The 27292-nt window shown below is 41.8% G+C and overlaps 1 protein-coding gene across 1 annotated transcript in view; it reads left to right on the top strand.

Moving 5' to 3' along the window:
- The window catches only part of fer1l4 (fer-1 like family member 4), a 477640-nt gene that overhangs the window by 74222 nt on the left and 376126 nt on the right, over window positions 1-27292 (top strand). The window contains 5 exon segments of the mRNA XM_073062298.1: window positions 3511-3670; window positions 6688-6871; window positions 9390-9576; window positions 14990-15351; window positions 17888-17996. Of these exon segments, the coding sequence (XP_072918399.1) occupies window positions 3511-3670; window positions 6688-6871; window positions 9390-9576; window positions 14990-15351; window positions 17888-17996 (1002 nt within the window).

Raw genomic sequence — 27292 nt, forward strand, 5'->3', positions numbered from 1 at the left:
AGGAAATAATCCATGCATTTATTTCTAAATGGGATGATCCCAAGGCATTTTGCAGGTATGTGAGGAGCAAGAGGATAAGACGTGAAAGAATAGGACCTATCAAGTGTGATAGTGGGAAAGTGTGTATGGAACCGGAGGAAATAGCAGAGGTACTTAATGAATACTTCACTTCAATATTCACTTTGGAAGAAGATCTTGGTGATTATAGTGATGACTTACAGCAGACTGAAAAGCTTGAGAATGTAGATATTAAGAAAGAGGAAATTGGAGCTTTTGGAAAGCATCAAGTTGGATAAGTCATCAGGACCCGATGAGATGTACCCAGGCTACCGTGGGAGACGAAGGAGGTGATTGCTGAGCCTCTGGCAATGATCTTTGCATCATCAATGGGGACGGGAGAGGTTCTGGAGGAGTGGAGGATTGTGGATGTTGTTCCTTTATTCAAGAAAGGGAGTAGAGATAGCCCAGGAAATTATAGACCTGTGAGTCTTACTTCAGTTGATGGAGAAGATCCTGAGAAGCAGGATTTATGAACATTTGGAGAGGTATAAAATGATTAGGAGTAGTTAACATGGCTTTGTCAAGGGCAGGTTGTGCCTTACGCGCCTGATTGAATTTTTTGAGGATGTGACTAAACACATTGAAGGAAGAGTAGTAGATGTAGTGTATATGGATTTCAGCAAGGCATTTGATAAGGTACCCTATGCAAGGCTTATTGAGAAAGTAAGGAGGCATGGGATCCAAGGGGACATTGCCTTGTGGATCCAAAACTGGCTTGCCCACAGAAGGCAAAGAGTGGTTGTAGATGGGTCATATACTGCATGGAGGTCAGTGACCAGTGATGTGCCTTAGGGATCTGTTCGTGATTACTCTTTGTGATTTTTATAAATGACCTGGATGAGGAAGTGGAGGGATGGGTTAGTAAGTTTGCTGATGACACAAAGGTTGGGGGTGTTGTGGATAGTGTGGAGGTTACAATAGTCAAAATAGTAATAGGCATCCGTTAGTCTCGTGAGACCATGGATTTGTGCCTTGGAAGGTTTCCAGGGGGCAGGCCTAGGTAGGGTTGTATGGGAGACCGGCAGTTGCCCAAGCTGAAAGCTTTCCCCTCTCCACGCCACCGATGTCGTCCAAGAGAAGGGCACAAGGACCCAAGCAGCTTGGTACCGGTGTCGTCGCAGAGCGATGTGTTGTTGAGTGCCTTGCTCAAGGACACAACGCACTGCCTCAGCTGAGGCTTGAACCAGTGACCTTCAGATCACTAGACTGATGCCTTATCCACTAGGCCACGCGCCAACATGAGAGGTTACAGCAGGGCATTGATAGGATGCAGAACTGGGCTGAGAAGTGGCAGATGGAATTCAACCCAGCTAAGTGTGAGGTGGTTCATTTTGGTAAATCAAATATGATGGCAGAATATAGTATTAATGGTAAGACTCTTGGCAGTGTAGAGGATCAGAGGGATCTTGGGGTCCGAATCCACAGAACGCTCAAAGCAGCTGTGCAGGTTGACTCTGTGCTTAAGAAGGCATATGGTGCATTGGCCTTCATCAATCGTGGGATTGAATTTAGGAGCCGAGGGGTAATGTTGCAGCTATATAGGACCCTGGTCAGACCCCACTTGGAGTACTGTGCTCAGTTCTGGTTGCCTCACTACAGGAAGGATGTGGAAACTATAGAAAGGGTGCAGAGGAGATTTACAAGGATGTTGCCTGGATTGGGGAGCGTGCCTTATGAAAACAGGTTGAGTGAACTCGGCCTTTTCTCCTTGGAGCGACAGAGGATGAGAGGTGACCTGATAGAGGTGTCTAAGATGATGAGAGGCATTGGTCATGTGGATAGTCAGAGTCTTTTTCCCAGGGCTGAAGTGGCTGCCACAAGAGGACACATGTTTAAGTTGCTTGGGAGTAGGAACAGAGGAGATGTCAGAGCTAATTTTTTTACACAGAGTGGTGAGTGCATGGAATGAGCTGCCAGCAACGGTGGTGGAGGCGGATACAATAGGGTCTTTTAAGAGACTTTTGGATAGGCACATGGAGCCTAGAAAAATAGAGGGCTATGGGGAAGTCTGGTAACTTTTAAGGTAGGGACATGTTCGGCACAACTTTGTGGGTCAAAGGGCCTGTATCGTGCTGTAGGTTTTCTATGTTTCTACTACCAAAGTGTATGACCATGCGTTTTTCAACATCGTATTTGATTTGCCACTTTCTTGCCCATTCTCCTAATCTGTCTCAGTCCTTCTGCATCCTATCAGTTTCCTCAACACTATTTGCCCCTCCACCAATTTTCATATCATTGCAAACTTTGCAACAAAGCCATCTATTCCATCATCTAAATCATTTATATACAGCTTAAAAAGAAGTGGTCCCAACACCAACACCTGCGGAACACCACTATTCAATAGTCACTTACACTTTTTACTACTTCAAGATAACATCCCATCTCCTGTGCGTAATAGATTGATTTATGAAGGCCAACGTGCCAGCAGCTTTCTTTATAACACTATCTTCCTGTGTTGCCATCTTCAATGGACTGTGGACATTTCTCCCAGATCCCCTTGTTCCACTACACTCCCCAGTGCCCTACTGTTCACTTTGTAAGACCTACCCTGGTTTGACCTACCAAAGAGCAACACCTCGCAATTCTCTGCATTAAATTCCATCTGCTGTTTTTCCAGCTGATGCAGGTCCCTCTGCAAGCCATGACTGCCTTCCTCACTGTCCACTACACTCCCAATCTTGATGTCATCTGCAAACTTGCTCATCCATTTAATCACATTATCATCCAGATCGTTGATATAGATGACAAACATCAAAGGACCCAGCACTGATCCCTGTGGTACACTATTAGTCACAGGCCTCCAATCAGAGAGGCAAACATTTACAAACATTCTCTGGCTTCTCCCACAAAGCCAATGTCTGATCCAATTTACTACCTCATCCTGAATGCTGAGTGATTGAACCCTCTTGACCAGCCTCCTATGTTAGATGTTGTTAAATGCCTTACTAAAGTCCATGTAATCAACATACACTGACTTGCCTTCATCCACCTTCCTGGTAACTTCCTCGAAAAACTCTCTAAGATTGGTTAGACATGCCCTAACACACACAAAGACATGCTGACTATCCTTCAGTCCATATCTATCCAAATACTTACTGGTCCTTAGAATGCCTGGATATTTTGTTCCAGTTAAAGCAGTAATTTTGAACTTTATCAGCCTGGTTTCATATTGTTTCTCCACGTGCTTTCGTTCTATCTGTCTCTCCATTGTGCTACTGCGCACTCACTTTCTGCTTATTCCAAACTGTTTCTGAGAATAACTTGTTTACCCGAGAGCACTTCATAATCTCTTCCATTATTTTAAAATTTTCAATGACATTTTTTCAGCATTTCCTCTTTTCACAACCCTGATGTTTGTAATGATGATTTATCAGGGTTCTTCAATCACTTTCAGGTATCAAATGCAGCATAATTATTGTCAGGAAATTAGGAATTATTTTTGTTTTTCAGATCATGGTTTTTATCAGAAATGGGCCATTCTGACTGACCCTAAAGACACAAAAAGTGGCATTAAAGGCTTTGTGAAGTGCACAATCACAGTATTTGGGAAAGGTGATTCCCAGGGAGGTGTGCCTGGTGATGCTGCCAAAGCGGATGAAGATGTAGAAAAGTGAGTAAAAGCTGGAAGGTGAATCCATGTTGTGATTTGGAATGAATGCCTGAAGGTTAACAAAAACAGGCTTTTCCTTGATAAAATCTTGGTGGAAGCAACTACATCTGTCTTATTTTGTCATATTGTCCAAACAGTTACCCCACAGCCACCCACTCAACATCACACCTATGGCCCACAGCATGAGGGCCCACCACTTCTTTCTTAAGCAGAGATTCTACCATTTCCTCTCCATCGACATTAACCCATCATTGTGATTAACCCATCTCACTAAGGCCAAACGTCAGCTCTCAGATGTTAGATGAAAAACTGCAAATGATGGAAATTTGGATAAAAACACAAGGTGCTGGAGACATTCTAAATAAAGGAAAACAGTGAATGTTTCACTCCTGTTAATAAAGTCCTAACCTATTCAACCTTTCCCTATAAGTAGAAGGTACAAACTCCTAACAAACAGCATTGGGAATTGAACAAGGGTCACTGGCGTTTTACACTAACTGCTATACTATTGTGTTCCAGTTTAGTGACAAATAACAATTACAAGCCGAAACACTGCCACAACAGCCTAACTGTACCTCTGCGTACCTGCCTCTGTGGGACTCTATTCTATTCTGCCATTTCCTCCACATCCACCATAGATGTTCTGATGATAGGAGTACACAATGGTGCTCCTTAGCTTAGAGGAACCCATTTTCTTCTCGCTCTTGACTGACAGTTCAGCATCTCATCTCTTTCCTGTAGATCAGATCTCATTCCCTCATTATGGAGTCACAGAGTACTGCAGCACACAGATAGACTCTTCATCCTACCTAGTCCACGCTGTCATGATCTCCTGCCTGGTCACATCTACCTGCACCCAGACTATTATCTCTCCAAACCCTTCCCTCCATCCACCTATCCAAACTTCTCTTAAATGTTACAATTGGACCCACATTCATTACTTCCATTGGTAGCTCATTCCACAGTCTTCCCACTCTCAGAGTGGAGATTTCTCCTTAGATTCCTCTTAAATATTTCACTTTTCACCCTAAGCCTACGATCTCTAGTTCTAGTCCTTACCCTACATCAGCAGGAAATGCCTGCTTGTATTTATTCTGTCTATACCCTCATAAATTTCTATACCTTATAAGATCTTCCCTCATTCTCCTACACTCCAGGGAATAAAGTCCTAACCTATTCAACCTTTTCCTATAACTCAGATAGAAACATCGAAACATAGAAAACCTACAGCACAATAACAGGCCCTTCGGCCCACAAAGCTGTGCCGAACATGTCCTTACCTTTGAACTACCTAGGCTTCACCCATAGCCTTCTATTTTACTAAGCTCCATGTAGCCATCCAGGAGTCTCTTAAAAGACTCTATCGTTTCTGCCTCCAACACTGCCATCGGCAGCCCATTCCACACACTCACCGTACTCTGCGTTTTTAAAAAAAAAACAACTTTCCCCTGACATCTCCTCTGTACCTACTTCTAAGCACCTTAAACTTGTGCCCTCTCGTGCTAGCCATTTCAGCCCTGGTGAAAAGCCTCTGACTATCAACACAATCAAAGCCTCTCATTATCTTGTTCACCTCTATCAGGTCACCTCTCATCCTCTATCGCTCCAAGGAGAAAGGGCCAAGTTCACTCAACCTATTCTCATAAGGCATGCTCCCCAATCCAGGCAACATCCTTGTAAATCTCCTCTGCACCCTTTCTATAGTTTCCACGTCCTTCCTATAGTGAGGTGACCAGAATTGAGCACAGTAGTCCAAGTGAGGTCTGACCAGGGTCCTATATAGTTGTAACATTACCTCTTGGCTCTTAAACTCAGTCCCATGATTGATGAAGGCCAATACACCGTATGCCTTCTTAACCACAGAGTCAACCTGCGTAGCAGCTTTGAGTGTCCTATGAACTTAGACCCCAAGATCCCTCTGGTCCTCCACACTGCCAAGAGTCTTGCCATTAATACTATATTCTGCCATCATATTTGACCTACCAAATTGAACCACCTCACACTTAACTGGGATAAACTCCATATGCCATTTCTCAGCCCAGTTTTGCATCCTATCAATGTCCCGTTGTAACCTCTGACAGCCTTCCACACTATCCACAACACCCTCAACCCTTGTGTCATCAGCAAACTTACTAACCCATCCCTCCACTTCCTCATCCAGGTCACTTATAAAAATCACAAAGAGTAGGGGTCCCAGAAGAAATCCCTGAGACACACCAATGGTCAATGGCCTCCATGCAGAATATGATCTGTCTACAACCACTCTTTGCTTTCTGTGGGCAGAATCAGTTCTGGATCCACAAAGCAATGTCCCCTTGGATCCCATGATTCTTTACTTTCTCAATAAGCCTTGCATGGGGTACCTTATCAAATGCCTTGCTGAATTCCATATACATTACATCTATGGCTCTACCTTCATCAATGTGTTTAGTCACATCCTCAAAAAATTCAGTCAGCCTCGTAAGGCACGACCTGCCCTTGACAAAGCCATGCTGACTATTCCTAATCATATTATACCTCTCCAAATGTTCATAAATCCTGGATCATCTCCATCAACTTACCAACCACTGAAGTAAGAATCCTCGAGTCCCAGCATCATTTTTATAAATTTTGACTGCTTCCTTTCTACTTTATCGATATCTTTCCTGTTGGTAGGCTAAGATCACCTTTCTGTTCAAATGGCTTTCTCCTACTCCTGTTTATTGCTTTTTCTTAAGTGGTTTAACTTGCACTTTGGAAATATGTCTCCTGGTTTTATACTACCCCTGCTCTTGTAAGGGAATCGTTCTCTTTGTATGCAGTCTGTCAGCGAACCAGAGATGTTTATGACAACTTGGTATTTTCATGGTTGCATTAATGATGCTAACTTCTTGTTTCAGGAATTTAATTGCTTCAATTAAATTATTGTATTATTGTTTGAACATTATGGTTTCTGGATTACATGTAATCATGGTCCTTCTTTGTCATCCATAGCTTTTCATCTTATTTCTCATAAAAAATGACATTGTATATTACAGGAATCTTCTGCTTCCAAAGCAAGTGCCACTTGAGAGACCCTGGGCTAAATTCTACATCAAGTTGTATAAGGCAGAAGATCTCCCCAGCATGAACTCGGGATTTATGGGGAGTATTTCAAAAATCCTTGGAGAACAGAAAGTTTTTATTGATCCTTACATCCAAGTCACCTTTGCAGGACAGCAGGTAAAGATTTCAGATATGTTATGAAAAATTTTCAATGGCGTCTATAAATTAATTCTTCTATTCATTATCTGCTTTCCTGGGATGTTCTTAGAAGTTAACTTGTCAATATGACAATATGCTCCAAAGTCTGTCATGTCTAAAACCTTCTTATGCTCTATGTGTGAAATCTCCAAAAAGCCTTGTAGGTCAAGCAAACCTGCCCAGGGAAGCACATTAACAGCTAAGTCCCTTGCTTTGTTAAATAAACAATTTTGCCCCTCAGTAAGCCCATTCTAGCTTCTGTCTGAAGGTTTTCACAGACCCCATCACACAAGTAGGTACCAGGTTCCAGAAACTTACTCCAGTCTAAGAAAGGGCCCTGTAAAATTCCAGTACTTTCTCTTCAGACATGAAATACTAGAAATTTGAAATAAAATGCTGGAAACATTCAAATAGCCGAGGCAGCATTTGTTGAATTAGAATGTCTTCAGAAATATTAACTCTTTCCCTTTCCTTGTTCTTTTGTTCTTAAGATCATAAGATATAGGATTAGAATTAGACCATTAAGTCCATTGAGTCAGTTCCGTCATTTCATCATGGTTGATCCAATTTTCCTCTCGTCCTCAGTCTCCTGCCTTCTCCCTGTATCTCTTCATACCCTGACCAGTCAGAAATCTATCAACCTCTTCCTTAAATATATATAAAGACTTGGCACCCACAGCTGCCTGTGCAAAGAATTCCACAGATTCAAAACACTCTGGCTAAAGAAATTCCTCCCCATCTCCTTTCTAATAGGATGCCACTCTGCGACTGTGCCTCTAGTTCATCTACTTTATTCTGTATACTGCGCACATTCAAATACAACATCCTTAGTCCTGTATTCACTCTTTTGATTTTGCCCGCCTTTTGTTTTGCAACTCATCCTGTTGACTGCAATTTTGCCCTGTCAACAGCCTTTCCTCACTACACGTTGCCTCTATTTGTAAACCAGCTACTTCATCTTCAGCACTAATATCTGCCTTTGCTACAATACTTCTTGCATTGAAATATATGCAGCTCAGGACGTTTGTCACACCATGTTCAACCTTTTGATTCCTAACTTTTGTCTGAGGTCTTACCAATATCTGCCTCCACAACCTCTTCACTAACTGTTCTGGCACTCTGGTTCCCATCCCCCTGTAACTCTAGTTTAAACCCCACCACGCAGCATTAACAAACCTTCCTGCTAGGATATTAGTCCTGCCTGACCTGCTTAGTTCCTCCAGTAGTTTCTTTTTTGTTAAGTCTACAGCATATGGAATTTCTTGTGACTGCTATCAATTTATCAACACTAATCCTGTTTACCAGCAATTAGACTTCCAAAGGTTTCAAAGGTACATTTAATGTCAGAGAAATGTATACAATATACATCCTGAAATGCTTTTTCTTTGCAACCGTTGATGAAAACAAAGGAGTACCCCCAAAGAATGAATGACAGTTAAATGTTAGAACCCCAAAGTCCCCCCCCAGCTCTCTCCCTCCAGCATGTAAGCAGCAGCAAGCAACGATCCCTCCTCCACCCAGTGGCAAAAAAATCACTGGTGCCCACCACCGAGCACTCAAGCGTGAGCAAAGCACAGCAAAAACACAGACTTGCAGTAGCCCAGACTACTTGTTCAGCCGGTATTCAACATACCACAGGCTCTCTCTCTCTCCCCCTATTAAGGGAAAAAGAGATGTTTCCATTTCACAGCGAGAGGGGAGACATAACAAAAACTCACTGGTTTATGATGTTAAAAGTCTGTAGCGTCGCTTTTTCTGAGCTCTGTGCCCAAAGATCTTGGGTCTCTGGGCACACAGCCAGAGATCTTCCGTCTCCAATGACACACTGTTCTCCTGCAGAGGCATGGACCTCCAATCCCCCTGTCTCCAGAGCCATGAAATCTCAGTCCTCTGAAGGCGAGTGAAGCTTCTAGCCGAGCCCTTGGCATGCTGAACAACAGCCATTCATGAAACCCGAGAACGGGTCCCATTCCCGCAAAGAACTGTAGTCAGTGTGTAACTCCAGGTCAGGGTCTTCAAAAGAACCCTGAAAGGTGAAAATAGAGATATTAAAGATGGAAATAGAGCTGTTTCCAAAGATGCAAGCAAAGGAGTTGCCGTTAGACTTGCCCATCTTTGTGGTGCAAGTGCTTGTCTAGACCATTTGAAAATTCATTAAAGGTTATGTGGAGAAGGGCAGGAACTGGGGTTGAGGAGGAGACTTAAAAAAAAGGATCAGCCATGATTGAATGGCAGCGCAGATTCGATGGGCCATGTGGCTTAATTCTTCTCCTGTGTCTTATGGTCTTAATGAAAACTGACCTTGATCACTTCCTCATGCAGAATGCTACAGATTTCAACCACTCTCTATGTGAGGATAAAACTACTCCTCCGATTCCACACAATCCTTCTCACTCATACCTACCTTTTCTGTTATTGAGATTCATGTTCTTGATTCCACAGGAAATTCAACAGTTGTAGTGATATTCTGGAAATAACAATTTTCTCTCAACAACAGGGAGAAACATCAGTGGAAAGCAACTCAACGAATCCAGAATGGAATGAACAGATCACTTTTGTTGAGATGTTTCCCCCACTTGCTCGACGTATCAAAATTCAAGTCATTGATGATGCTAACTTCAACGGTGTTGCCATAGCAACTCATTTCATCAATTTGCAACTAATATCGGATCCCAGGATAAATGGTGAGCTCAAGGGTTATTTGTTGACTCCAGCAGACTGGAGACGGGGTAGAACTCAACCTTATCTTTGAAATGAAACTGAGCAGGTGGTGGAATTGATGGGAAAGTACCAACCATAATTCTGCATGGAAATTATAGAAAGAGATAAAATTCGACCTTAAATTAAGGATTAGAAATAGGGGGGAGCATATGCTTGTGGGTAAAGCAATGTTTAATAAATGGGAATCTTTTAAAAGTGAGTAAGTAAAAGTTCAGGGTCAACATGTTCTGTTGAGGGTGAAAGGAACATATGGCAAGACCAGAGAAATCAGGATAGGGAAGGTTCAATCTGGAACAAGATAGGTATAGGTGATTTGGACAAAGCATTCTCTTGAGGAATATAGAGTGTGTTGGACAGAACTGAAGGACAAAATTAGGAAAGCAGAAAGACCTGTGGAATATCCTTGGCAAGCAAGCTTAAGGAGAATCCCAAGATTATACTGTCAAGAGCAAGAGGAAAGCGAAGGAAAAAGTAGGTTTCTTAGGGACCGTAGGGATAATCTATCTGGAGAAAGATGATGTTTGCAAGGTCCTAAATGGATACTTGTGATCTGTTTTCACCAAAAATAATAAAAAAGATCATTTTATAGTGCTTATCCTTCATAAGTCCACACTTTTCCAAATGCAAGTAATTCCTATCCTTAAAAATCTTTAACTAATTTCCCTACCACTAACTAAGGCTTATTACATAGAACATAGAAATTTATGGCACATTACAGGCCCTTCAGCCCACAATGTTGTTCCACCATGTAACCTATTCTAGACACTGCCTAGTATTTCCCTATCACATAGCCCTCTATATTTCTAAGCTTCATGTACTTACCTAAGAGGCTCTTAAAAGACCCTACTGTATCCGCTTCCACCACCACCGCCGGCAGTGCATTCTACGTACCCACCACTTTCTTTGTGTAAACCTTACCCCTGACATCCCCTCAGTACCTATTTCCAAGTGCCTTAACACTGTGCCCTCTCATGTTAGCCATTTCAGCCCTGGGAAAAAGGGATATCCACACAATCAATGCCTCTATCAACTTATACACCTCTATCAGGTCACCTCTCATCCTCCATTGCTCCAAGGAGAAAAGGCCGAGTGCACTCAACCTGTTCTCATAAGTGTGCCCTCCAATCCAGGCAACCATCCCTGTAAATCACAGCCAGTGGGATGAGTTACAGGGTAATAGAGGCATGGTGCAGTTAAAACAGAAAGCAACAAATACTGGACTGAAAGTGTTATATTTGAATGCATGCAGCATAAGAAATAAAATGGACGATCCTGAAATTCAGCTACAGATTGGCAAGTATGATGTTATGGCCATCTCTGAAACTTGGATAAAGGATGGCTGCCATTGGGAGCTGAATGTCCAAGGATATACGGTGTATCAGAAAGATAGGTTAGTAGGCAGAGGGGGTGGTGTGGCTCTATGTATAAGAAATAATATTAAATCAGTAGAAAGAGCTGACATAGGATTGGGAGGTGTAGATTCTCTATGGGTTGAGTTAAGAAATGGCAAGGGTAAAAGGACCCTAATGGCAATTGTATACAGGCCTCTGAACAGCAGCCAGGATGTGGATTACAAATTACAGCAGGAGAAGGAAAAGGTGTGTCACGATAATTATTGGGGATTTAAACATGAAAGTGGATTGGGAAAACCAGACCAGTACTGGACCTCGAGAGAGAATTTTTAGAATGTCTAAAGGATGGTTTTTTAGAACAGCTTGTTGTTGAGCCCACTAGAGGATCAGCTGTGCTGGATTGGTTGTTGTGCAGTGATCCAGAGGTGATAAGGGAGCTTAAGGTTAAGGAACCCTTAGGGATCAGTGATCACAATATGATCGAGTTCACTTTGAAATTTGAGAAAGAGAAGCTAAATTCCGATGTGTTGGTATTTCAGTGGAATAAAGGAAATTACAATGGCATGAGAGGGAAACTGGCCAAGGTTGACTAGAAAGGGACATTTGCAGGAAGGACATCAGAGCAGTGATGGCTGGAGTTTCTGCAAAAAATGAGGGAAATGTAAGACAGATATATTCCAAATAAGAAGGAAGTTTTGAATGAAAAAAGGAAACTACCATGGCTGACAAGTGAAGTCAGAGCCAAAGTAAAAGCAAAAGAGAGGGCATACAAGGAAGCCAAAGCTAGTGGGAAGATAGAGGATTGGGAAGCTTTTAAAAACTTGCAGAAGGAAACTAAGAAGGTCATCAAGAAGGAAAAGATGAATTATGAAAGGAAGCTGGCGACTAATGAGAGATGCAGAGATGGCAGAGGAACTGAATGTGTATTTTGCATCAGTCTTCACAGTGAAAGACATCTGCAGTATAACGGCTATTCAAGAATGTCAGGGAAGTGAAATATGCGCGGTGAAAATTATGGCTGAGAAGGTGCTCAGGAAGCTTAATGGTCTGAGGTTGGATAAATCTCCAGGACCTGATGGAATGCACCCTTGGATTCTGAAAGAAGTAACTGGAGAGATTGTGGAGGCATTAACAAATATATATCAATAATTGTTAGATTCTGGCATTGTACTGGACGACTGGAAATTGAAAATGTTACTTCGCTATTTAAGAAGGGTGGGAGGCAGCAGAAAGGAAACTATAGACCTGTTAGCCTGACATCAGTGGTTGGGAAGTTGTTGCAATCAATTGTTAGGGATGAGATTACAGGGTACCTGGAGGTACATGACAAGATAGGCCAAAAGCCAGCATGGTCCCGAAAGGAAAACCCTGCCTGACTAACCTACTGCAAATCTTAGAGGAAATTACAAGCAGGGTAGACAAAGGAGATACAGTAGATGTGGTGTACTTGGATTTTCAGAAGGCCTTTGACAAGGTGCCACACAGGAGGCTGCTTAGCAAGATAAGAGCCCATGGAATTACAGGGAAGTTACTAGCATGGGTGGAGCATTGGTTGGTCGGCAGAAAACAGAGAGTGGGAATAAAGGGATCCTATTCTGCCTGGCTGCCTGTTACCAGTGGAGTTCCACAGGGGTTGGTGTTGGGACTGTTGCTTTTTACAATGTATGTCAATGATTTGGACTATGGGAATAATGTATTTGTGGCTAAATTTGACAATGATCCAAAGATAGGTGGAGGAGCAGGTAGCATTGAGGAAATAGAGAGACTTAGATAGTGTAGGGAATGGGCAAAGAAGAGGCAAATGAAATACAATGATGGAAAGTGTATGGTCATGTACTTTGGTGTAAGAAATAAACGGGCAGACTATTATTTAGATGGGGAGAGAATTCAAACTACAGAGATGCAAAGGAAATTGGGAGTCCTTGTGGCAGGATAGAAACATAGAAAACCTACAGCACAATACAGGCCCTTTGGCCCACAATGATGGCTGAACATGTACTTACTTTAGAAATTACCTAGGGTTACCCATAGCCCTCTATTTTTCCATGTACCTATCCAGGAGTCTCTTAAAAGATCCTATCCTTTGCGCCTCCACGCACTCACCACTCTCTCTGTAAAAAAAAAAACAAAAAACAAAACCAACAAAACTTAACCCTGACGCCTCCTCTGTACCTACTTCCAAGCACCTTACAACTGTGCCCTCTCGTGTTAGCCATTTCAGCCCTGGGAAAAAGCCTCTGACTATTCACACAATCAATGCCTCTCATCATCATATACACCTCTATCAGGTCACCTCTCATCCTCCTTTGCTCCAAGGAGAAAAGGCCGAGTTCACTCAACCTATTCTCATAAGGCATGCTCCCCAACCCAGGCAACATCCTTGTAAATCTCCTCTGCACCCTTTCTATGGCTTCCACATCCTTCCTGTAGTGAGGCGACCAGAACTGAGCACAGTACTCCAAGTGGGGTCTGACCAGGGTCCTATATAGCTGCAACATTACCTCTCGATTCTTAATCTCAGTCCCACGATTGATGAAGGCTATTGCACCATATGCCTTCTTAACCACAGAGTCAACTTGCTCAGCAGCTTTGAGTGTCCTATGGACTCAGATCCCAAGATCTCTCTGATCCTCCACACTGCCAAGAGTCTTACCATTAATACTATATTCTGCCATCATACCTGCCAACGTCTGCTCACAATTAATGCTTCCATGTTTCTGCCTAACAGCATCATATTTCCCTGTACCCCAATTAAATGTTTTTCTAACTTGTCTGCTGCTCTCCCTCTCCAATGCTATGGTGAAGGAGATAGAGTTGTGATCACTATCTCCAAAATGCTCTCCCACTGAGAGACCTGACACCTGGCCAGATTCATTTCCCAATACCAGCTCAAGTACAGCTTCTCCTCTAGTTGGCTTATTTACATTCTGTGTCAGGAAATTTTCCTGAACACACCTAACAAACTCCAGCCCTAAGGAGATGCCAATCACTATTAGGACAGTTAAAATCTCCCATTACAACAGACCTATTATTATTGCACCGTTCCAGAATCTGCCTCCCTATCTGCTCCTCTCTGCCCCTGTCTATAAAAAAACACCCAGTAGAGTATTGCCCCTTTCCTGTTTCTGACATTGGTTTATACTTTCTTGATTTCTCCCTGTTGCCCTTAGAATATAGAACAGTACGGTATACTGTAGACAAGTCTTTTGGCCCAACGTATCTGTACTAACTCTGATGCCAATTTGAGTGATCCTATTTGCCATCATCTATCTCCCTCCTTTCCCAGCTTGTAGTATTTCCCAAGTGCTTCTGAAATGCTGCTGTTGTTTCTGCTTCAGACACTTGCCCAGACAGCAGGTTCTGGTCACATACTATTCTCTGTGTGTAAAGCCTACCTAAGACTTCTCCTTTAAATTCCCCCCTCTCACCTTAAACACCTGCCCTCTAATTTCACATTTCCACACTAGGCAGAAGACACAGACTGACAACTCTCTGTGTGATTCTCATAATTCTATAAACTTCTATTAGTCACCCTTCAGCTTCCGAAGCTCCAGGGAAAGCAATCTCTTTATCCAACCTCCCCTTATACAGTAGCTAATATCCTCTAATGCAGGCAACAACATGCTGCTGAAATGCATCTGCCCCCTCTTCAAAGCCAAGAAGTCCATAATGAGAAGGAAAACATTTTAATATGAGAAGGGAAAGACTTAAAAGGACTTGAGGGATAACTTTTTCATACAGAGGCTGGTGAGTATATTGATGAGCTGCCGAAGATGTGGTAGAGGCAGGTACAATTAAGACATTTTAAAGGACAATTACAGTACATAGATAGGAAAAGGTTAGAGAAATATGAACCAACTCAGGCAAATGGGACTAGTTAATTAGTCAATATTGTATACACAGATGAGTTGGGCCGTAATGCCTGATTCCATATGACATGACTTCTGTGTTTGTTGATGTCTGTCTTGTTAGTAAAACCCATATCTGAATGTTAATCATTCTCTCCTATCTAATTATTTTTCAGCTGGTTTCTACCCAACCTTTGGCCCAGCGTGGGTTTACCTCTATGGCTCTCCCCAGAATTCTGCACTCAGGGATGCCTACAAGGATCTAAATGAGGGCCTAGGAGAAGGGATATTTTACCGAGGGCGAATACTTATGGCAGTCTCAGTAGATATTTACAGCTCCATTGCAGCTATTCAAAGTGACAAAGGGAAAAAATCAAAGAGCATGTTCAAATTAAAAAAAAAGAGCAAAAAATCCAAATCTAAGTCCAAGGCAAAAGAAGAGAGTCATAGTCAAACTGAAGGTGAAGAAGGCGCAAATGCCCTGGAACAGCCAAGTGCAATGGAAGTGAGCGTTGATAGCATTCATCCTCTGCCAGAAGTAAGTCTAGACCAAAAGCACAACGTGATATTCTTGTGTTGTCTTTCCTCTACAGCTGACACTGGTTCTCCTGGATAATCCAGATCAGACTGGTCAGATGCTGTTGGTCCTCCTGGGTGAAGCAGATTAGATTGGTCTGATTAGACTGGACTCAGTTAGTCAGGTGCCATTTTCCTCCTGAGTAATCTAGATCAGATTGGTCCCAGTTGGTCAGACACTTTTGGTCCTCCTGGATAATCAAGTAAGAATGTGCAAATGATCATAGGATGTTTGGAATATTGTGAGCAATTTTGGGCCGTGTATCTGAAGAGGGTATAGAGGAAATTCATGGGAATGAACCCCATAGATACCTTCAAGTTGCCGCGTAAGCTGATGGGGTGGTTAAGGAGACGTATGGTGTGTTGGCCTTCATTAGTTGGGGATTAAGTTCAAGAGTTGTAGTGTTGAGATTTTGTAAAACTCTGGTTAGACCACACTTGGAGTATTGTGTTCAGCTCTGATCACCTCATTAAAGGAAAGATGTGGAATCTTTCAAATGAATGCAGAGGAGATTTACCAGGGTGCTGCCTGGATTAGTGAAGAGGAAAGGTTGAACAAGCTGGGGCTTTTCTATTTGGAGCGAAGGAGGATGAGAGCTGATTTGATAATTATAAAAGGTATTGATCAAGTGAACAGCTAGCACCTTTTCCCCAGGAAGGAATGGCTTGTATGAGAGGGTATTCTTGTACGGTGATTGGAGACAGGTAGAGGGAGGAATGGCAGAGTGAGGTTTTTGCACAGTGTGGTAGGTACACGGATTGCACTGCCAGCTTTAGCTGTACAGGCAGATACATTAGGGTGATGTAAAAGACTCTTAGATAGACAAAAAGGTAAAAGAAAAATTGAGAGCTATGTAGGGAGGGAAGTGTTAGAGTGATCTTGGAGTAGGTTTTAAAGACTGCCATGACATCATGGGCTGAAGGGCCTGTACTTCATTGTACTGTTCTATGTAATGAAAGGCTTACTGTACAGTCAAGGAGTGTTTGATGGCTCTGGGCTTACTCAGAGTTCAGAAAGAGGTGTTCTTGGAACCTTCCTAGCAAGATAAAGTGGGAATCAAAAGGATGTTTAGGGTCTGAGGGCCTAGCCTTAGAATAAGTGGATAATCCTTTATAACTGAGATAAGAGTTATTTTCTACAACCATTGGATGTTGAATTTGTTGCCACAGAGAGCTGTAGAAGCTAAGTTTTCTTCTTGGAAGGTTATGGATGAATGTGGGCGACTGGAATTAGCAGGAAGGTTACTGTGGTTGTCATGGACCAGTCGGACTAAAGGAGCTCAGTCCATGCTCACTGGGCGTATTTTAGGCAGAGATGAATGGATTCTTGGTTGGTGAGGGGGCTAAGCGTTACAGGGAGAAGGTGGGAGAATATGGTAGAAATAAATCAGCCATGATTGAATCGTGCAGCAGAATTGATGGGCTGAATGATCTCATTCTGCTCCTATGTCTTTAAGGTTTTATGGTCTAATCTGGCAGCTATTCTTTGTGGTCTTTCAGCTATTAGGTCTAGTATAACAGATTTTCTTCATCTTGCAGTACCTGATCTAAATGTATCTGTAATTTATATCGTATAGCCAGTGTTTACAGCCTAACATCTTTGTTAAGCAGCTCTTCCAATCTCTTGTCAAATGTGTCAAATCTGTAATCTTGAAAGCCTCTGAAGATTCTGAATAAAATGTTTCTACAGGATTTTTAAGTGTGCCTAAAAATGACTTTGCCTGAAGTTTCTGATACACAGTAAAGTCCTGGATGTCTGGAATCTTTTTGTTGGCAATGGCATTGTACCCTCCTTTCCACACTGGGCCACATTTCCAATTCTCTCCTGTCCTGTCCAGAAAATTGTTCATGCTCAGAAACCTCTCATCATCATCATCATCATCATTTCATATACTGAGACATCTTGTACCTCTTGAACTCAATGATTTATCCACCATATCCTTGTTCTTTCTCACCTTGCACATGGTTACTGGCTACCATTTTCCCCAGGCTGCCACTTCCCCAAACGGGGGTAAACTATACGTTCACTGGCTATCACTTCCCCAAACAGCAGTAAGCTGTGCTTTCAATGGCTACCACTTTCCCAAACAGGGTAAAATGTGTTTTCAGATGTTGCCATTTCCCCAAACAGGGATAAACTATACATTCACTGGCTACGGCTTCCCCAAACAGCAGTAAATTGTGTATTCAATGACTGCCACTTCCCCAAACAGGGGTAGATTGCTTTCAGTGGCTGCTGTTTTCCCATACAGGGGCAAACTGTGCTTTCACTGGCTACCACTTCCCCAAACAGGGGTGAACTATATGTCCACTGGCTACCACTTACACAGGTAAGCATAAATCCTACTTGTTACCAATGAGTATCAGTAGTCGATGCTGTCACAGCAGTGATTGATTCAATGATACAGTGAAAGTCAGAACACATGGGTACACAGCTGATTGAAATGCAGAATGTCATCCTACTGAATAAGCCACAATTTAATATTCTCACCTTTCAGTTTGCTGCAGGTGAAAAAGAGGAATTTCTTCTTTTTGCTGGATTTTTTGAGGCAACCATGATTGATCCATCAGTCCAGTCACGGCTTCTCACCTTTGAAGTGTCCATAGGTAGGAACTTTCTGCCTTTCATAGCTACAACGAGCCAGTATTTCCATCAAAATATGTTTGTCATGTCTTTCAATTTTGTAAGTGATATATTAGGTAACATCAGTGATACAAAAAGAATGAAGAACTTGTCTCCCTGAACAAATGAAGTTCAGCAGAACCTTAGGCCTAAACAATGTCACAAAGCATTTACAAAACCAAATATAAATGATGTTGTTTGAATTGAATTGACTTTATTACTTACATCCTTCATACACATGTGGAGTAAAAATCTTTACATTATGTCTGCGTCTAAATGTACAATGTACAATTTATAGTAATTTAATAGCATGTAGAACAGGACGGTCATGTGAAATCCTTGGTGTTGTGTCTGCCGAGGAACTTAAGGCTGTTCACCCTCTCAACACCCTGGGCTGTGTTGGTGGCAGTGTCTGAGTCATGTTTGTGTAAAATATTAGGACAATGATTTGTTATTTATCTGTCTATTTATTTATTTATTGAGATTCAGCATGGAATAGGCCCTTTTGGCCCTTTCAGCTGTGCCTCCCAGCAGTTCCCCGACTTAGTCCGAACCTAATCACGGATAATTTACGATGAACAATTAACCTACCAACTGGTACGTCTTTGGACTGTGAGAAGAAACACGAGAGGAAAACGTACAAACTCCTTACAGACAGCAGAAGGAATTGAACATAGGTCGCTGTTATGTTAAAGCGTTGTGCTAACCACTACGTTACTAGGCACTGCTACACCAGTATGCTCACCACTACACTACTGTATCTTGTGCCTGATAGAGGAGGCAGTGCAATAGCAAATTGAATTTAGTCCTGATAGGTGTAAGGTGATGTATAAAAACTGATAGAGTTACACAAAGTTATGAGGGGCATAGACAGGATAAATAACAGGAAGATTTCCCCATGACACAGGTGTCTAAAATGAGTGGGCATGGGTGTAGGGTGAAGGGTTCAAAGTTTCGAGAAATTCTAAAGAAGAACATTTTAACCTAGAAGACAGTAGGTATCTGAGTGGTAGAGGCAGGTATTCTTATAATACTGATAAAGGATTTCTGTGAAAGTCAACATTTGAATCCATAAGCTGATGGGCAGGAATCTTATTATAGTATCTCACCCCAAACCTCTCACCATCTCTTTCCCTCTGAATGATTCTAAACTCAATAAGACACTCTATTGGTTTCTTTTTAGCATGCTGTTTAATGCATTCTCCTTAAGATGCAATATTACAAGTTCCTCACTGACGTTCTACACATTGCTGCCACTGTACAACTGACAACTGCAGTCCTTCACCTGTCTGGTATCCATTTTATAATGTTTTATTCCACAGACCGTCCTTCACCTGTCTGATATCCATTTTATAATGTTCTATTCCACAGTCCGTCCTTCACCTGTCTGGTATCCATTTTATAATGTTCAATTCCACAGTCCGTCCTTCACCTGTCTAGTATCCATTTTATAATGTTCTATTCCACAGACCGTCCTTCACCTGTCGGGTATCCATTTTAACCATATAACCATATAACAATTACAGCATGGAAACAGGCCATCTCGGCCCTTCTAGTCCGTGCCGAATGCTTACTCTCACCTAGTCCCACCTACCTGCACTCAGCCCATAACCCTCCATTCCTTTCCTGTCCATATACCTAGCCAATTTTGCTTTAAATGACAATACCGAACCTGCCTCTACCACTTCTACTGGAAGCTAATTCCACACAGCTACCACTCTCTGAGTAAAGAAATTCCCCCTCATGTTACCCTTAAACTTTTGCCCCTAACTCTCAACTCGTCCTCTTGTTTGAATCTCCCCTACTCTCAATTGAAAAAGCCTATCCATGTCAACTCAATCTATCCCCCTCATAATTTTAAATACCTCTATCAAGTCCGCCCTCAGCCTTCTATGCTCCAAAGAATAAAGACCTAACTTGTTCAACCTTTCTCTGTAACTTAGGTGCTGAAACCCTGGTAACATTCTAGTAAATCTCCTCTGTACTCTCTGTATTTTGTTGACATCTTTCCTATAATTCAGTGACCAGAACTGTACACAATACTCCAAATTCGGCCTTACCAATGCCTTGTACAATTTTAACATTACATCCCAACTCCTATACTCAATGCTCTGAATTATAAAGGCCAGCATACCAAAAACTTTCTTCACCACTCTATCCACATGAGATTCCACCTTCAGGGAACTATGCACCATTATTCCTAGATCACTCTTTTCGACTGCATTCTTCAATGCCCTACCATTTACCATGTATGTCCTATTTGGATTATTCCTAACAAAATGTAGCACCTCACACTTATCAGCATTAAACTCCATCTGCCATCACTCAGCCCACTCTTCTAACTGGCCTAAATCTCTCTGCAAACTTTGAAAATCTACTTGATTATCCATAACGCCACCTACCTTAGTATCATCTGCATACTTACTAATCCAATTTACCACCCCATCATCCAGATCATACTTACTAATCCAATTTACCACCCCATCATCAAGATCATTTTACAACGATTATCATTTTATAATGCTCTGATTGTAATCTATAATATGATAATAGATAATCAAAAATATGATAGATATTATATATCTATAATGATAATTATCATTTAATAATGCTCTGTTCCACATTCCGTCCTTCACCTGTTGAGAATCCATTTTATAATGTTCTATTCCACAGACCGTCCTTCACCTGTCTCGTATCCATTTTAAAATGTTTGATTCCACAGTCTGTCCTTCACCTGTCTCGTATCCATTTTATAATGCTCTGTTCCACAGTCTGTCCTTCACCTGTCTCGTATCCATTTTATAATGCTCTGCTCCACAGACCGTCCTTCACCTGTCTCGTATCCATTTTATAATGTTCTATTCCACAGTCTGTCCTTCACCTGTCGGGTATGCATTTCATAATGTTCTGCTCCACAGACTGTCCTTCACCGGTCTCGTATCCATTTTATAATGTTCTATTCCACAGACCGTCCTTCACCTGTCTCGTATCCATTTTATAATGTTCTATTCCACAGTCTGTCCTTCACCTGTCGGTTATCCATTTCATAATGTTCTGCTCCACAGACTGTCCTTCACCTGTCTTGTATCCATTTTATAATGTTCTATTCCACAGACCGTCCTTCACCTGTCTCGTATCCATTTTATAATGTTCATTTCCACAGACCGTCCTTCACCTGTCTCGTATCCATTTTATAATGTTCTATTCCACAGTCTGTCCTTCACCTGTCGGTTATCCATTTCATAATGTTCTGCTCCACAGACTGTCCTTCACCTGTCTTGTATCCATTTTATAATATTCTATTCCACAGACCATCCTTCACCTGTCTCGTATCCATTTTATAATGTTCTATTCCACGGTCTGTCCTTCACCTGTCTCGTATCCATTTTATAATGTTTGATTCCACAGACCGTCCTTCACCTGTCTCGTATCCATTTTATAATGTTTGATTCCACAGACCGTCCTTCACCTGTCTCGTATCCATTTTATAATGTTCGATTCCACAGACCGTCCTTCACCTGTCTCGTATCCATTTTATAATGTTCTATTCCACAGTCTGTCCTTCACCTGTCGGTTATCCATTTTATAATGTTCTATTCCACAGTCTGTCCTTCACCTGTCGGTTATCCATTTTATAATGTTCTATTCCACAGACCGTCCTTCACCTGTCTCGTATCCATTTTATAATGTTCTATTCCACAGTCTGTCCTTCACCTGTCGGTTATCCATTTTATAATGTTCTATTCCACAGATCGTCCTTCACCTGTCTCGTATCCATTTTATAATCTTCTATTCCACAGACCGTCCTTCACCTGTCTCGTATCCATTTTATAATGTTCGATTCCACAGACCGTCCTTCACCTGTCTCGTATCCATTTTATAATGTTCTATTCCACAGACCGTCCTTCACCTATCTCGTATCCATTTTATAATGTTCTATTCCACAGACCGTCCTTCACCTGTCTCGTATCCATTTTATAATGTTTGATTCCACAGACCGTCCTTCACCTGTCTCGTATCCATTTTATAATGTTCTATTCCACAGACCGTCCTTCACCTGTCTCGTATCCATTTTATAATGTTCGATTCCACAGACCGTCCTTCACCTGTCTCGTATCCATTTTATAATGTTCGATTCCACAGACCGTCCTTCACCTGTCTCGTATCCATTTTATAATGTTCTATTCCACAGACCGTCCTTCACCTGTCTCGTATCCATTTTATAATGTTCGATTCCACAGACCGTCCTTCACCTGTCTCGTATCCATTTTATAATGTTCTATTCCACAGACCGTCCTCCACCTGTCTCGTATCCATTTTATAATGTTCTATTCCACAGTCTGTTCTTCACCTGTCAGTTATGCATTTCATAATGTTCTGCTCCACTGACCGTCCTTCACCTGTCTCGTATCCATTTTATAATGTTCAATTCCACAGACCGTCCTTCACCTGTCTCGTATCCATTTTATAATGTTCTATTCCACGGTCTGTCCTTCACCTGTCGGTTATGCATTTCATAATGTTCTGCTCCACAGACCGTCCTTCACCTGTCTCGTATCCATTTTATAATGTTCTATTCCACAGACCGACCTTCACCTGTCTCGTATCCATTTTATAATGTTCTATTCCACAGTCTGTCCTTCACCTGTCGGTTATGCATTTCATAATGTTCTGCTCCACAGTCTGTCCTTCACCTGTCGGTTATCCATTTTATAATTTTCTATTCCACAGACCGTCCTTCACCTGTCTCGTATCCATTTTATAATGTTCTATTCCACAGTCTGTCCTTCACCTGTCGGTTATCCATTTTATAATGTTCTATTCCACAGATCGTCCTTCACCTGTCTCGTATCCATTTTATAATCTTCTATTCCACAGACCGTCCTTCACCTGTCTCGTATCCATTTTATAATGTTCGATTCCACAGACCGTCCTTCACCTGTCTCGTATCCATTTTATAATGTTCTATTCCACAGACCGTCCTTCACCTGTCTCGTATCCATTTTATAATGTTCTATTCCACAGACCGTCCTTCACCTGTCTCGTATCCATTTTATAATGTTTGATTCCACAGACCGTCCTTCACCTGTCTCGTATCCATTTTATAATGTTCTATTCCACAGACCGTCCTTCACCTGTCTCGTATCCATTTTATAATGTTTGATTCCACAGACCGTCCTTCACCTGTCTCGTATCCATTTTATAATGTTCTATTCCACAGACCGTCCTTCACCTGTCTCGTATCCATTTTATAATGTTCGATTCCACAGACCGTCCTTCACCTGTCTCGTATCCATTTTATAATGTTCGATTCCACAGACCGTCCTTCACCTGTCTCGTATCCATTTTATAATGTTCTATTCCACAGACCGTCCTTCACCTGTCTCGTATCCATTTTATAATGTTCGATTCCACAGACCGTCCTTCACCTGTCTCGTATCCATTTTATAATGTTCTATTCCACAGACCGTCCTCCACCTGTCTCGTATCCATTTTATAATGTTCTATTCCACAGTCTGTTCTTCACCTGTCAGTTATGCATTTCATAATGTTCTGCTCCACTGACCGTCCTTCACCTGTCTCGTATCCATTTTATAATGTTCAATTCCACAGACCGTCCTTCACCTGTCTCGTATCCATTTTATAATGTTCTATTCCACAGTCTGTCCTTCACCTGTCGGTTATGCATTTCATAATGTTCTGCTCCACAGACCGTCCTTCACCTGTCTCGTATCCATTTTATAATGTTCTATTCCACAGACCGTCCTTCACCTGTCTCGTATCCATTTTATAATGTTCTATTCCACAGTCTGTCCTTCACCTGTCGGTTATGCATTTCATAATGTTCTGCTCCACAGTCTGTCCTTCACCTGTCGGTTATCCATTTTATAATGTTCTATTCCACAGACCGTCCTTCACCTGTCTCGTATCCATTTTATAATGTTCTATTCCACAGTCTGTCCTTCACCTGTCGGTTATCCATTTTATAATGTTCTATTCCACAGATCGTCCTTCACCTGTCTCGTATCCATTTTATAATCTTCTATTCCACAGACCGTCCTTCACCTGTCTCGTATCCATTTTATAATGTTCGATTCCACAGACCGTCCTTCACCTGTCTCGTATCCATTTTATAATGTTCTATTCCACAGACCGTCCTTCACCTGTCTCGTATCCATTTTATAATGTTCTATTCCACAGACCGTCCTTCACCTGTCTCGTATCCATTTTATAATGTTTGATTCCACAGACCGTCCTTCACCTGTCTCGTATCCATTTTATAATGTTCTATTCCTCAGACCGTCCTTCACCTGTCTCGTATCCATTTTATAATGTTCGATTCCACAGACCGTCCTTCACCTGTCTCGTATCCATTTTATAATGTTCGATTCCACAGACCGTCCTTCACCTGTCTCGTATCCATTTTATAATGTTCTATTCCACAGACCGTCCTTCACCTGTCTCGTATCCATTTTATAATGTTCGATTCCACAGACCGTCCTTCACCTGTCTCGTATCCATTTTATAATGTTCTATTCCACAGACCGTCCTCCACCTGTCTCGTATCCATTTTATAATGTTCTATTCCACAGTCTGTTCTTCACCTGTCAGTTATGCATTTCATAATATTCTGCTCCACTGACCGTCCTTCACCTGTCTCGTATCCATTTTATAATGTTCAATTCCACAGACCGTCCTTCACCTGTCTCGTATCCATTTTATAATGTTCTATTCCACAGTCTGTCCTTCACCTGTCGGTTATGCATTTCATAATGTTCTGCTCCACAGACCGTCCTTCACCTGTCTCGTATCCATTTTATAATGTTCTATTCCACAGACCGTCCTTCACCTGTCTCGTATCCATTTTATAATGTTCTTTTCCACAGTCTGTCCTTCACCTGTCGGGTATGCATTTCATAATGTTCTGCTCCACAGACCGTCCTTCACCTGTCTCGTATCAATTTTATAATGTTCTATTCCACAGTCTGTCCTTCACCTGTCGGTTATCCATTTCATAATGTTCTGCTCCACAGACTGTCCTTCACCTGTCTTGTATCCATTTTATAATGTTCTATTCCACAGACCGTCCTTAACCTGTCTCGTATCCATTTTATAATGTTCATTTCCACAGACCGTCCTTCACCTGTCTCGTATCCATTTTATAATGTTCTATTCCACAGTCTGTCCTTCACCTGTCGGGTATGAATTTCATAATGTTCTGCTCCACAGACCGTCCTTCACCTGTCTCGTATCCATTTTATAATGTTCTATTCCACAGTCTGTCCTTCACCTGTCTCGTATCCATTTTATAATGTTTGATTCCACAGACCGTCCTTCACCTGTCTCGTATCCATTTTATAATCTTCTATTCCACAGACCGTCCTTCACCTGTCTCGGATCCATTTTATAATGTTTGATTCCACAGACCGTCCTTCACCTGTCTCGTATCCATATTATAATGTTCTATTCCACAGTCTGTCCTTCACCTGTCGGTTATCCATTTCATAATGTTCTGCTCCACAGACTGTCCTTCACCTGTCTTGTATCCATTTTATAATGTTCTATTCCACAGACCGTCCTTCACCTGTCTCGTATCCATTTTATAATGTTCTATTCCACAGTCTGTCCTTCACCTGTCTCGTATCCATTTTATAATGTTTGATTCCACAGACCGTCCTTCACCTGTCTCGTATCCATTTTATAATGTTTGATTCCACAGACCGTCCTTCACCTGTCTCGTATCCATTTTATAATGTTCTATTCCACAGACCGTCCTTCACCTGTCTCGTATCCATTTTATAATGTTCTATTCCACAGACCGTCCTTCACCTGTCTCGTATCCATTTTATAATGTTCGATTCCACAGACCGTCCTTCACCTGTCTCGTATCCATTTTATAATGTTCGATTCCACAGACCGTCCTCCACCTGTCTCGTATCCATTTTATAATGTTCTATTCCACAGTCTGTCCTTCACCTGTCGGTTATGCATTTCATAATGTTCTGCTCCACAGACCGTCCTTCACCTGTCTCGTATCCATTTTATAATGTTCTTTTCCACAGTCTGTCCTTCACCTGTCGGGTATGCATTTCATAATGTTCTGCTCCACAGACCGTCCTTCACCTGTCTCGTATCAATTTTATAATGTTCTATTCCACAGTCTGTCCTTCACCTGTCGGTTATCCATTTTATAATGTTCTATTCCACAGACCGTCCTTCACCTGTCTCGTATCCATTTTATAATGTTCATTTCCACTGACGGTCCTTCACCTGTCTCGTATCCATTTTATAATGTTCTATTCCACAGTCTGTCCTTCACCTGTCGGGTATGAATTTCATAATGTTCTGCTCCACAGACCGTCCTTCACCTGTCTCGTATCCATTTTATAATGTTCTATTCCACAGTCTGTCCTTCACCTGTCTCGTATCCATTTTATAATGTTCTGCTCCACAGACCGTCCTTCACCTGTCTCGTATCCATTTTATAATCTTCTATTCCACAGACCGTCCTTCACCTGTCTCGGATCCATTTTATAATGTTTGATTCCACAGACCGTCCTTCACCTGTCTCGTATCCATATTATAATGTTCTATTCCACAGACCGTCCTTCACCTGTCTCGTATCCATTTTATAATGTTTGATTCCACAGACCGTCCTTCACCTGTCTCGTATCCATTTTATAATGTTCTATTCCACAGACCATCCTTCACCTGTCTCGTATCCATTTTATAATGTTCTATTCCACAGTCTGTCCTTCACCTGTCGGTTATCCATTTTATAATGTTCTATTCCACAGACCGTCCTTCACCTGTCTCATATCCATTCTATAATGTTCTATTCCACAGTCTGTCCTTCACCTGTCGGTTATCCATTTTATAATGTTCTATTCCACAGACCGTCCTTCACCTGTCTCGTATCCATTTTATAATGTTCTATTTCACAGTCTGTCCTTCACCTGTCGGTTATGCATTTCATAATGTTCTGCTCCACAGACCGTCCTTCACCTGTCTCGTATCCATTTTATAATGTTCGATTCCACAGACCGTCCTTCACCTGTCTCGTATCCATTTTATAATGTTCTATTCCACAGTCTGTCCTTCACCTGTCGGTTATGCATTTCATAATGTTCTGCTCCACAGACCGTCCTTCACCTGTCTCGGATCCATTTTAAAATGTTTGATTCCACAGACTGTCCTTCACCTGTCTCGTATCCATATTATAATGTTCTATTCCACAGACCGTCCTTCACCTGTCTCGTATCCATTTTATAATGTTCTA

The sequence above is a fragment of the Hemitrygon akajei genome, chromosome 11, assembly GCF_048418815.1.
Source record: "Hemitrygon akajei chromosome 11, sHemAka1.3, whole genome shotgun sequence".
Taxonomy (NCBI): domain Eukaryota; kingdom Metazoa; phylum Chordata; class Chondrichthyes; order Myliobatiformes; family Dasyatidae; genus Hemitrygon; species Hemitrygon akajei.